At 31.3% G+C, this 12,625-nt stretch overlaps 1 protein-coding gene across 1 annotated transcript in view; it reads left to right on the forward strand.

Annotated features, from left to right (window-relative positions):
• Positions 1-2,497: 2,497 nt before the first annotated feature.
• Positions 2,498-12,625, forward strand: part of LOC127701652 (multidrug resistance-associated protein 1-like) — a 74,109-nt gene continuing 63,981 nt past the window's right edge. The window contains exons 1-7 of the mRNA XM_052205641.1: positions 2,498-2,586; positions 5,608-5,784; positions 7,897-8,031; positions 8,625-8,753; positions 9,621-9,746; positions 10,243-10,304; positions 11,225-11,365. Of these exons, the coding sequence (XP_052061601.1) occupies positions 2,545-2,586; positions 5,608-5,784; positions 7,897-8,031; positions 8,625-8,753; positions 9,621-9,746; positions 10,243-10,304; positions 11,225-11,365 (812 nt within the window). The 5' untranslated portion in view covers positions 2,498-2,544. The remainder of the gene's footprint in view (positions 2,587-5,607; positions 5,785-7,896; positions 8,032-8,624; positions 8,754-9,620; positions 9,747-10,242; positions 10,305-11,224; positions 11,366-12,625) is intronic.

Below are 12,625 nucleotides of genomic sequence, written 5' to 3' on the forward strand. Positions count from 1 at the left end.
AATGTTTCTTAAGTGGTTGTCTCTTTGCATGTTAATATGTTTTTGTCATTTTGGGGAATTTGATGCCGGATAATGACAGATCGATCTTTGATAGTCAATAATTGTTTCATATTCTTTTCTTGGTGCTTGTGTTTTTGTGCTCTGTGTAATATTGTCATTACAGAGTTGCGGTTCTTAGTTCTAAACTGTTATTTTTACTATACGTCTTACCTTAATGTTCCGTAAATCGAAATTAAAAGGTGAAAGGTTATTTAAACATATTTTATTAAAAGAAATTATGTTCATGACATATACGTATATAAATGCAGTAACATTTAAAAATACAAAGGGATTCGGAAACAAGGTTTCCATTATATTAATCTGTCTCCCGGTCAAAAGAAAAAGGGAAATATCTGCTAATAAATATAGGGGGAGAGTTGAGATTCAAACAATACCAGTTGTAGTAGTTAAAAACCTTCACATGTTGATTTGCCTGCCGTCCAATATTACTAGGAAACCTCGTCAGTGGTTGTCTTTATATCTTTAGTTTTTTGGTCATTTTTGTATTGATTCCAGATTTTGTATGTTTTTTTTAGGATTGTATTCACTTTTTTCCTATACTCAGGTCGATTTAGATATTGACCAGAGCTCTGAAGCTTGATATACTGTATACTTGGTTGATAGTGTCATAAGTTTTCTGTCTCATTGCTTATACTCAACATCTTTTGACTAGCGTTGTTTATTATTATTTCGGATGAAATTACCTCAAGATGCATCAAATTAAACTACAACGTATTATTTCATTCTGAATTTAATAAAGAGGAAGGACATATCGTTTTGTAAAAAGTTTGCATCGAAGGACATCTTAAACCAAAATGCACTAATATCTATCTGAAAGACATTTTATGTGAAAGCTTCCAACAGAATTTTGGTTTTCGTAAAGCTTGCCCTTCCAAATTATAACTCAAATTTTGCTAATTTTCATTAAAAATGCACGATTCATCTTTATGAAAGTATAATGTGGTAACATTTTTAATACGCAATATGTTTGAATTTTAAAGCAGCGGTTGAAGTTCACCTATGAATCTATGATATTGCGGATTTCAGGCAACTTTTGGCCTTTAAATTCGAAAATCAAAGTGTAGTATAAATTTCTGTATCAAATTACTCTTGAGACTTCTATAACACAACACCATCCCGAGACGTTCAACTTCGTAAGATATTAGTTTATTTGTTTGTGAATTGTGCATCCACACCATCCTTTATTTTATGGAAAAACAGGTAAAACTGCCAAATAGCATCACATTGTGGTCTTATTATTTTAATTAAGGTTTGAGACATGAAGGCCTTAATAGTTTATAAATAAGTAAATACACTATGATGTCGGCCTTTCGGTACATAACACAAGTAGCATAAGATCTACGTAGATCTTTTAACCTACATACAAGACAGCGTACACCCCCTTTTTTATTGAAAAACAACACGGCTTCAGTGAAATCGTGGTACCAGAGAGACATATAATACATTATATTCTCTGGTGGTCCTGACACAGTCTGCACTGCGTCCAGCGCCCTAGACCACACACTCTCTCTCTCTCTCTCTCTCTCTCTCTATATATATATGTATGTGTAATGCCTTATCCCATGGGACTAATATATTCATTGGTCTCATCTTATCCTTAAAGTTATTTTGCTGAAAAAGATATATACAAAAATGTCTCAGCAATGTTACGGGGTAAACTATCTCGTTATAGATAAGTCATGCATTCATGCATGAGGAGTTTTGAGTTAAAAAAAAGGCAGGATGAGCAACTTGGCAAAAAAAAAAAGGCAGGATGACAATTTATGTAAAAAAAGTTAGGATAAACTAATAAAAAAAGGAAGGACCGAACCAAGGATAGGGAACAGAGTGTAAAATAAAAAGGCAGGACAGAGATTACAACTAAAAAAAATGCAGGACAAAATTTTTCATCCTAGCCCCCCCTCCCCCATAAAATTCAAATGAAAGGTCCCCTTAACAAAAAGCAGATGGAAAAACTCGGTGAAAATTAAGAATAAAGACAATGCTCCTAATATAACAACAACAACAAAAATCGAACAGACCCCCCCTCCCCCCCCCCCAAAAAAAACGTAGAGAAAAGTAGAGTAGACAATGGTTAGAAAAAAACAAAACCGAACTAAAATAATTGTAAAAAACACCACTCACAAAACAGTTCAAATACGTAACGCGGCCCTGTAAGGAAGCACCCTTTCTAACTTTAACGTTTACGTTTACGACACTCGCAGTCGAAATCTTGCAGAAATATATCGTCAAACTTACGTTCTCGTAAGTCCTCGTAAACTTAGAGGACCTCAATGGAAATTAGACTTCTTCTAATTGAGTTACCCTCTTTAAATAAAGAATTTATTATTATTATTATTAGATGACGTACGAAAACGATGCCCTGGTTCCCTGCGATGAATAGTGCTATCTCTGTCGATGTCGGTTACGTCAAGGAACAGGTTTGTGGTTATAAAAGGGAAGTTACTCTAACTTTTAACCTATCATGAAGTGAACTCAGGAGAAATGGTCCAGTCGTTCGAAGAATTTTGTGGTGGTTCTCTATGGGTTTGTACTGTAGAAAAATAGTTTATGCTTGCTTTAATTAATTGCATCTATGGTGCGACTGTACGTATTTTTCCCATAACGACAAAACCGAATTCATTTACTTGATCAATGTGACTTTTATCAAGAATCAGACTCAGTCTCACTCTCAATGACAATGATGCATTGTTTTATTGTCGCAGCAGTTTAATATTTTTACGTTTCATAGCCTGGATGATCAAAGTAATCCCTCCCCAGAAAAAATCAGAGCTGATTTTCAATGAAGAATTATATTATCATGTAATTGCTGAAAATGCAACAAAGTTCTAGTTTATGACCTAAAATATAACATTAAATAATCAACATGTAGGACTAAATATGGAACATCTAACCTAAAAGCCAATACCCAACACACAATAACTCTAAATATTACAAGAGTAAAGAAAGTTGATAGATATTTTATTTGCATATCTTTGAGATGCAAAATTTCTTCAAATATGATATATATTGTAACTAAGGTAACGCTATGTCCACTACTCTATGAACAGGGCCAGGGTTACTTTTGGGGTCTATAGATTTAGCCAATGTGCCAAAATGCCCTAACACATCCAAAAGTGTTCTAAAGTAAAAAATAGTTGAAGTAACATCAATTGTAATTCTTGGGTACATTTGCTATATTTTTTTATGTACAAGCAGAAGCTCTTCCTAATCCTGGTTAGTTAGATCTTTGATAAACTGTCTAATAAAATTAAAAATCAATTTAATAAAAATGAATAAAATTAGAATTGATTATTTAATGCTTTTAAAATAGTAAAATGCCAAATTTTACATATTTTATCGAAATATTTTAAAGAACTTAAATAGATATTTGTCATAGAATTTGATATGGTAATCTAAAACCTGGTAAGTCCTGAACTATTTCTAAAAAAGGCATGTAGTCTTCCAGGACTGCAGGCAGAAACCCTGTTGAAATTAAACAAAAGAGATGGAACTCTTTGTTAGAGAAGGTAAAAATGGCCAAGTTGGTAAATTTGAATTGTTTACATCTGTTTCTATGGGCTTTTAATGAATGTGCCTAACTTAGGATTTAATGCATCTTATGTATGTGTTTTTACTTATATTATTGAATTGAGCTTCGAGATATTTGTACACTTTTAAATTATAGACAAATTTTCACAATACAGTCGATTGTGGTAGGTGCAAATTCTCGTGGATCTTTTTTGTGCATAAGCATAATTTCCGCTTGAAAAAAACTTCAAAGAAAGATAATAGATTGATCTTTCTAAAGCATTAATTTGCATCTCTGCCCAAGGTGTCTTTTTTTTTGGAAAAAATCCCCAAAATAGGCAATAATTTCATCAAAAGAGAAAGTCGAGTACACCTTTTTAGGTTCAGGCATGTTTGAGTTGACTATTCTGTCTTGAAAACGTATAAAAGAAAAATATTTGGTACATCATCTCGCTTCAGATTCTATTATTTTTATATATTTAGGCTATAGGTTGGTACAATAACATTAAAAATTTACAGTACGAAAAGATGAAATTGTAATGAGTCATAACAACAGAGTAGGTGTGTTCGAATAACAAATTTTTACTAAAAGTACTTGACGACAAACTTTTCTGGTGGATCTTAAAAATGCATAACTTCAAAAAAAACTTCATGGTACATGTATCTAGGGTAAATAGTCTTCAACCTCTGAAAATTTTTAGTCTGCCCTTCCATGAAATATTTAATTAGAATTTTTTAAAATATTTTTGAACTTTCGAAAATAACCCCTGACAACCGATAGGACAATAGTTTTAAGTTGACCAAATGCATTAAAGTACATTAAATGATGCTCAATAGCTAGTAGAATCATTTGTCTTTTAAAATACAACTGGCATATAAGGATCGTAATGATACTATGTGGATAAATTTATCGGTTTTCATAAGTTGAAGACAAACTGACAATGCCATGATGCCTTAAATATATTCTTAATAACATTAATGGGATACATAGAAACTGTAGATAGCAAAACTAATAAACCAGCCAATTCAAATGCACAAATCATTTCAGTGGTATTTATTTGACAATTTATTAGAAGAGTGCCATTTGATTTTTGAGAGGGGGTTTATTTTTGAACATTTTGAAGGAAAATAATGCTGATCATGATTTCAAAGTGGTACTGGCACTGAAGAAAAAAAAATACTGGCCATGATTTCACTTGAATGCACTTAAAAAGCTGTATATTGGAAAATAAATAATTTGTTTTTGACCAAAAAATTGTAAATCAAAAAAGGTGGAAAGAAATAATGAAATGGCATATTTTCAAGGTGAGCAATTAAGAGCATCTATTAAGTTCCAGACGTCATAATAGCAAAATCAAAGGAGGTCAAGAAAATTTGACATTGCAGTTGAATTTTGACCAGCGAATACTGTAAATCCAGGAATTATTGCGAGGTTTTTATGAATGCGAATAACGCGACTACTTGAGTATCGCAATTATAAAAACTCGCATTCTGATATCAAATACATATATTTGTATGTAGCTTTTCTAAAATTCGCAATAGTTAAACTCGCATTTTTGTTAATTTTTCAAAAATTGCAATAATAAATGCATGCAATAATTTCTGAATTTACAGTAACTGAGAAAAAAACCCACATATTGGTAATAGATAATAATGAACTAGTTTGGAAAAGTTTAAATCAACTTTTTTCTTAAAACAAATAGGTCTTTTCATGTGACTGCCTAAATTATTGTAAAATTATCTTCCAATTGGACAGGTATTTTTATGTGAATGTTCACATTCCATTATTATTTTTTTATATTCATCAAGCCCAAAACCTTAAAATTCTCAGATACTTTTGAAGATACTGACAATAAAAATGTTGCGTTCATATATGTACATGTAACCATTCTATAATAAGTTCAACTGTAAACAAAATGATGAGATTTTGATAATTATTAGTCCTGACCAAATACTATCATGACCATTTACATATTTGAGGTACAAGCTTTGCTTTTATTTGAAATATGAGGTTAACTTCTTCAATTTTTTTAACAGGATGAGACTAGATTACTGAATGGTAATTACCCAGAGTTCACAGACTGTTTCCAGCAGACGTTACTTGTTTGGGTACCATGTGGTTTCCTGTGGCTCAGTGCACCGTTCTACCTTTATCATCTTCTCAATGCAGATGGAGTTTCTCGTCCTCACTCATTTTTGAGTGTGGCTAAAACTGTTAGTACATGTGTAATATTTCTGTGTTGTCAACTAGTTTAACCCCGCTATATGAACTTTTGCACGTTCCCAGTATAGTCAGTTCTGTCTTTTTTTCTTATTTATGTTTTATTTTTTTTTATTGAAGAATTTGTTGTTGACTACAGATTTTTAACAATCTCTTTTAAATTTGTTTACTACAGGGTAATTTAGAGTTTGAGGCATAGGTATTAGTATAGACACCAGTTTATTGATTAAAGACCATATGTTGACCTCAGAGTAGACGTCATTTGGTGTCAAATTTAGCACTGTTTAGTTTTTGTCAAATTTTCTGTTCCAGAATCCATAACTTTGGGTTAAATTTTCAACAACACACACAAAAAATGATGTGATTGGTTAAAATCGTTGTAAACAATAGAATTCATCCAATGATGTGACATTATGTTTTTTTTGGGGTACGAACAATGAAATGATCTAATTTTTATGCCCCTACCATAGGCAACGGGGGCATTAAGTGTTACCCTTGACCGTCGTTCTGTCCATTTGAATTTCCTTCCATCCCATTTTTGATCCGCACTCTAACTTAAGTTTTCCTCATCCAAATTTTATGAAACTCATACAAAATGCTAAGAACCAAAACTAGCTGACAGAATTCAAATTTGGGCAGTGAGTCGCTTACCGTTCTGGAGTTATGCATCTTTTTTAACTTTTTTAAATTGCATAGCTTGAGTGGGGACATTCGTGTCCTCAGACTAATTCTTCTTTCATTATGCCCCTGCTGTAGGCAACAGGGGCATTTGGTGTTACCCTTGACCATCCTTCTGTCTTTCCGTCCGTTCATCCCATTTTCATTTCCGCTCTATAACTTAAGTTTTCCTCATTCAAATTTTATGAAACTCCTACACAATGCTAAGAACCAAAACTAGCAGACAGAGTTCGAATTTGGGTAGAGAGTCGCCAACTGTTCTAGAGTTGTGCCCCTTTTTAACTATTTAAAATTGTAAAGCTTGAGCAGGGCATTTGTGTCCTCAGACACATTCTTCTTTTATTGTGCACCCGCTGTAGGCAACATGAGCATTTAGTGTTACCCTTGACCGTCCTTCCTTCCGTCTTTCTGTCCGTCCATCCGTCTTTCTGTCATCCCATTTTCATTTCTGCACTCTAAGTTTTCCTCATCCAAATTTGATGAAACTCATACATAATGCTAAGAACCAAAACTAGCGTATTTTAGGGAACATTTAATGTTTCACATGTAGTATTTTATGAGAAAAGATAGCTAGATAACCTTTGTTGACTGTAACAGTGTTATTGAAAGTTTATTTTATCACTGTTATTGAATTAGGGTCAAGTTAGATATAGATCAATAGAATATTCTTTGTTTAGTAATTATTTCGTTGAAAAACAAGGAAATGTAAACTTGATTATGTAAAGATAATATCTTTAATTTTTTTAATTTTACATTTTTATTAATTAAGTACAACTTAATCAAAATATACAAAAAAGTTTTTCATTATATCCCCATGTCACAGTTTAGGTAGGGGTCATATAAAATACTTTTAGGCATTGTCTGCCAAGAAAACTTCTCAGCTAGCAAAACAAAACAGCTATAACTTGTTCTGTCCATGTAGATGATAAGAATTAGGACCTGTGATGTGTTGCATCAATCTTTGCATCAGATGTTGCAAATAACTTAAGAAAAACAAAAAAACCAAACAACAAAAAGATAGTTGTATTAACATTTTACCCTTGACCATCCTTCTGTCCTTCCGTCTTTCCGTCCGTTCATCCCATTTTCATTTCCGTTCTCTAACTTAAGTTAGCCTCAACCAAATGTTATGAAACTTATACACAATACTTATTACCACTAAACACAGATCAAGTTTGAATTTTGGTGGTTTCACTTTTACTGTTCTAGAGTTATCCTTCTTTACAAAAGGAAAAATTGCTGAATTTTTCGTTTCCGTTCTCTTACTAAAGTTTGCCTCAACCAAATGATCTGAAACTTATACACAATGCTTATTACCACAAAATACAGATCAAATTTGATTTTTGGTGGTGTCACTCTTACTGTTCTAGAGTTATGCGGCATAACTCTAGAACAATTGATTAAATTACTATGTATTATATTTTCAGTTTGTTAGTGGTGTATTGTTTTTCCTATCGATCGTTGAATTACTACGAGATGCTAATAACAAAGATGATGAAGAAGCCAGTAAGAGAACTCACAATTCTCTTTTTGTAGCTCATTCACTTAAGGCTGCTACCTTTGTAAGTTAATTTGGCAATATATAATGTAATTCGGCAGTGTATTGTACACTGTATATGTGAATTAATGCTATATTCTGTAATAAGACAAAAATCCAGGGCTCACTCTTCTTTTCTGTTATTGAAGACCAAACATTTACTATTAAATGTCTTTTCGATTTAATATTTGGTGGGTTGCTGTCTCAATGATGATCATCATACATCTAATATGTATATCAGGTACCTAATTTGTAAATTTGTTAGCATATACTCAATGATTAGATTAGCCATCCTATGTGTGTGTGTGAAAGAGAGAGAGAGTAAAAATATTTTGATATACGATAAGATTGTGCAGATTTAGAAATATTGCAATAACTCATCCATGTAAGTAGAAAGATAAATATTGCAACTGTAAAAACAGCAATGTATATTTCATTATTTGCAGTCAATTTCAACAGAATCTTGTGAATTAATATAGCATTTTTCAAAATAAAGATTATATGTCTTGTTTAATATATGTTATTCTTAATAACCAGTATTTCTTTCTTGTTTGAATTCTTGATTATAAATGTTCTTACTTAATGACATCTAAAACATTTGCTTTACTTTTATTTCAGTTGTTGACAATATTATTAATATACCTTGAGAGAATCAGAGGATTTATTACATCAGGAGTTCTATTTATATTCTGGTTATTGATGTTAGTAGCTTCAATAATACCATTCTACACATTGATTGAACAAGATGTAAGTAATAAATGACCATACTAGTTTAGCTTACCTGGCCTGAAAGATCATGTGACCTGATATCATCCAATGGTGTCTATTGTCTGTCTTTCCCTGTAGACATACCTGGTCTTGTTGGAGTTCATTTTATTCCATTTAATTTCTTCACTATCTTTGTCTGCTTTGAACCTGGACTTGTACTAATTGATTGTTGATGTTTTCTGCCCCAGCAACACATAAAAAAGAAAAGCTATTCATTGAAACCACAAGGTCAATGTTAAGTAATAGAATAGAGAATGAAAACAGGGAATGTGTCAAAGAGAAAACCACCTAGCCAAAGAGCAGAAAGCAGCCCAAGGCCACTAATTAATAAAGCTTTGTTTGAAACATCAAGTTTCGACCACAATCTGACATAGCTGCCACTTATACAACTATTAGATAATTTGACCCTAAAAAAATAAGAGGAGTATAGCATTGATGGTAAACATGTACGGGTATATAGAGTTCTTTGAAATAAAACATATGGGAAGGGGAAGAGGTGATTTCAAAGAGGCTTTTTGGAGCCTCTTATATTTTAACAAAAAACGGTTTTAAAATTGAAAATAAAAAATGGATACACATACATTGGAGAAATTATGTGGAATCCATTAATCACTTGCTACAATATTTTAAGCTTTATTTTTACAGATGAATGAAAAACAAAAATGAACTGTTTTCAAACAGTGTTGTTCCTTTATTCAACTGACTTGTCTGGAATATATAGATATAGGTAATAGTTAAATAAGATTTACCCGGTATGCAAAAACTATGTTTTTAATCACCATTAAATATTTGCTTAAAATTTATATAGATGTAAAGCCAACATTTAATAAACTTTTTGTCTTACAGGTGTACCATAAGGATTTCTTTAGATTTAGCATATTTTATGTGTATTTCTTCCTGATAGTGGTCCAGTTTGTACTCCATTGTTTTGCTGAGAAGATTACAAGAAGAGGATATTATGAATTAAATACAGTAAGTACATCATATGTAACACAGAGCAGTGCTGTAAAATGAGGCATCATGGATGAGGAATTGAATCTTTCTATCAGCATGGCAGATAGACCACTTATATTACAGATTAAGAAACATGTTATCCAAATAATCCTTAAGATATCAAAATAAGAAGATGTGGTATGATTGTCAATGATACAACTCTCCACCAGAGACCAAATAACATAGAAGTTTAAAAGAACTATATGTCACTGTACAGCCTTCAATTATGAGCAAAATTCAGCTTAAGATGTCCATTTGGTTATTTATATTTGTGGGTTGCTGTCTCATTGACATTTACCCAATACCTTTGATTGACATCAAATTTTTCTTTTACTCATGCTTAAAGTGTATGGGTTTGGTGAAACATTGGTTGTTATTTCATATGAACATGAAACTTTTATCATTTACTGTACACTGTGATGCAATATAACTTAAAGAACTAAAATATCATTTAAGTTTCCATTCACCATTTCAGAAACAATGTTTGGAAGTAGAAGCTTCATTCTTATCCCGATTGACATTTTGGTGGATGACTGGGTGAGTACATGTTGTCAACTTTATAGCACCTTAGTCTTTAACTTCTTTATTTGTACCATATGTAAATTGGTATGTCAAGAGAATAAAATGGATAATGATTTTAATTTATAATGAAAGAACACTATTGATTCCTATATGCAGATGAAGGACTTGCCTAAGTGCATTTATTCCAATAGATTTTTACAGTTAGGTATCCCTACAATTTACAGTCGGAGAGAAACTTTAAACAAAGAAATGTGATTTAAGTAGGCCCATCATATGAAAACAATCTTCAATAGAATCAAAAATAGTTTGGATCAGGAATTATTTTGACTGTTAGTCGAGATATGTCTATTTTTATTATGTTAATTAGGGTCCAATACTTATCAGCATTCTAGATAATTGGTTTACCCTAGTGGGATTTTATTTTAAGTGTGTTAGATAACAAGTTTGTACATCAATAAAATACACAAAAAATTAAGTTCAGATGAAAATTTCATCAACACTTTGAAAACTATTAGCCTGTGTAGGAATTCATACTGGTGTCATAATGAAACATTTTTTTTAAAAATCAAAATGTTCCGGTCTGTGGACAAGCCATCGTCAGGATTATTTTTCATCAATTTGTGAGCTCATGTAGCTTTTAAGTTTCCTATTGCTTGAAATGATTAATAAAATTGAAACTATAATAAATATGAATGAAATGAATGAAATACATAAAATTAATTAAATTAGAATCTGTGTTACAGAAAAAATGAAGTAAAATATAATAAATAAATGCATATTTCAGAGTTATTTTTTCTTTATAGGTAAAATGGTGTAGATTCTGTGTACATAAACATAAAACATAAAAAAATAATTCATGTACATTTTGGTTTGTACTACAATATATATTTAGATATTTGCTAATATGATGTTTGCCTCTTTAAATGTCTTTTCAGACTGATTATAATAGGATACAAGAAACCATTAGAAGAAGCTGATATTTCAGAACTTCACCCAAGAGACAAAAGTGATGTTGTTATACCAACCTTTGATGAAGCTTGGAAAAAGGAATATGCAAAACATGAGAAGATCAGAGAGTTTGTATAGTTATTTACTTCTGTAATCACTGTTCAAAAATTGTTCGGCGGTTTTCTCAGAGTACTGATGCTTCCTCTACTGATAAAAAAGGGGCAGCAACAAAATAACTGAGAGTTAAAAGTGGCATTTAACACTAACAATCAATCAATCAATTAATTGTTTGGATTTATGTTGTTAAAATATATGTGCCCATATTGAAGTTAATTCTTAAGAGGTCTTTTGTTTCTTAATCTTCTTTCTGTTTTGTTCAGAAAAGGACAATCAATGTTTGGATGTATAATGCTGTTTTTTTTCTTTCAGTTTCTTGAATTTTGATTTTCTTGAAGTTTAATAGAGTATGTAATTTATATTATTTATGCTTCTTATAAAAAGACAACAAATGAAAACTGTATATAAAGTTTATAAAAAAATGTGATGTATAGAAATAGAAATAGAAATTCTTGATTTGACCAATCATGGACCCTTACAGGTTTTAAATTTCATGCAGTGATTACAATGATTTTTTTACGACAACAAAATAATAAGATATAACATTACAGAACAATGAATTAATAGGGTAGACAATCCATTAATATTATATGGATTATTTCCCTTTGAACATCATCCAAGAAACTTTCAAGATATTTTGTTGTTCAGAGTCTTTTTTTTTTGTGGGGGGGGGTTTCCAAATTATCTAATATGAGGGTAATTTCCTCCCATGTAAAAGCAGCAAGCAATTACGAAATATTTATGTATTCAACATGTAAAATGCAAGAACTGGATTAGCACCTTTACAATTTGACTTCAGATTAACACATACATTATGCATTAACATATACATGTATAATGCATACAAATAGATGCTGTTATGTTGTTTTTTTAAAATTTTTAACATATATAAATAAACTAAAATAAGAAACTTAGCCTTTTGCAGACTTTTTTTAACCTCAATTCAAAACGCTGCATAAGAAAATGACCTAAATTTTCATGTATATCTTTATCTTCAGTGATCATTAACCATAACATTTTTGATTTGCAGTCTTATAAGTTATTAAAATTTTGACAGTGCTCATCAGTTTGTGCATTCAATAATTCATGAAAGTTATTATATACGAACATTTTATTAAAAAATAAAACTCATCTTCTATAACTTTTACTCGTGAATTGAAATATCAGTATCAGTATTAATGTCATCTTGTAGAATGGAAGAAGAACTCTCTATAGATAAGTAAGCAATATCAACAGGCATTCCTGTGCACTTCAGACATAATTATTCCCTA

The sequence above is a fragment of the Mytilus californianus genome, unplaced genomic scaffold (assembly GCF_021869535.1).
Source record: "Mytilus californianus isolate M0D057914Y unplaced genomic scaffold, xbMytCali1.0.p SCAF_5, whole genome shotgun sequence".
In the NCBI taxonomy this organism is placed as follows: Eukaryota; Metazoa; Mollusca; class Bivalvia; order Mytilida; family Mytilidae; genus Mytilus; species Mytilus californianus.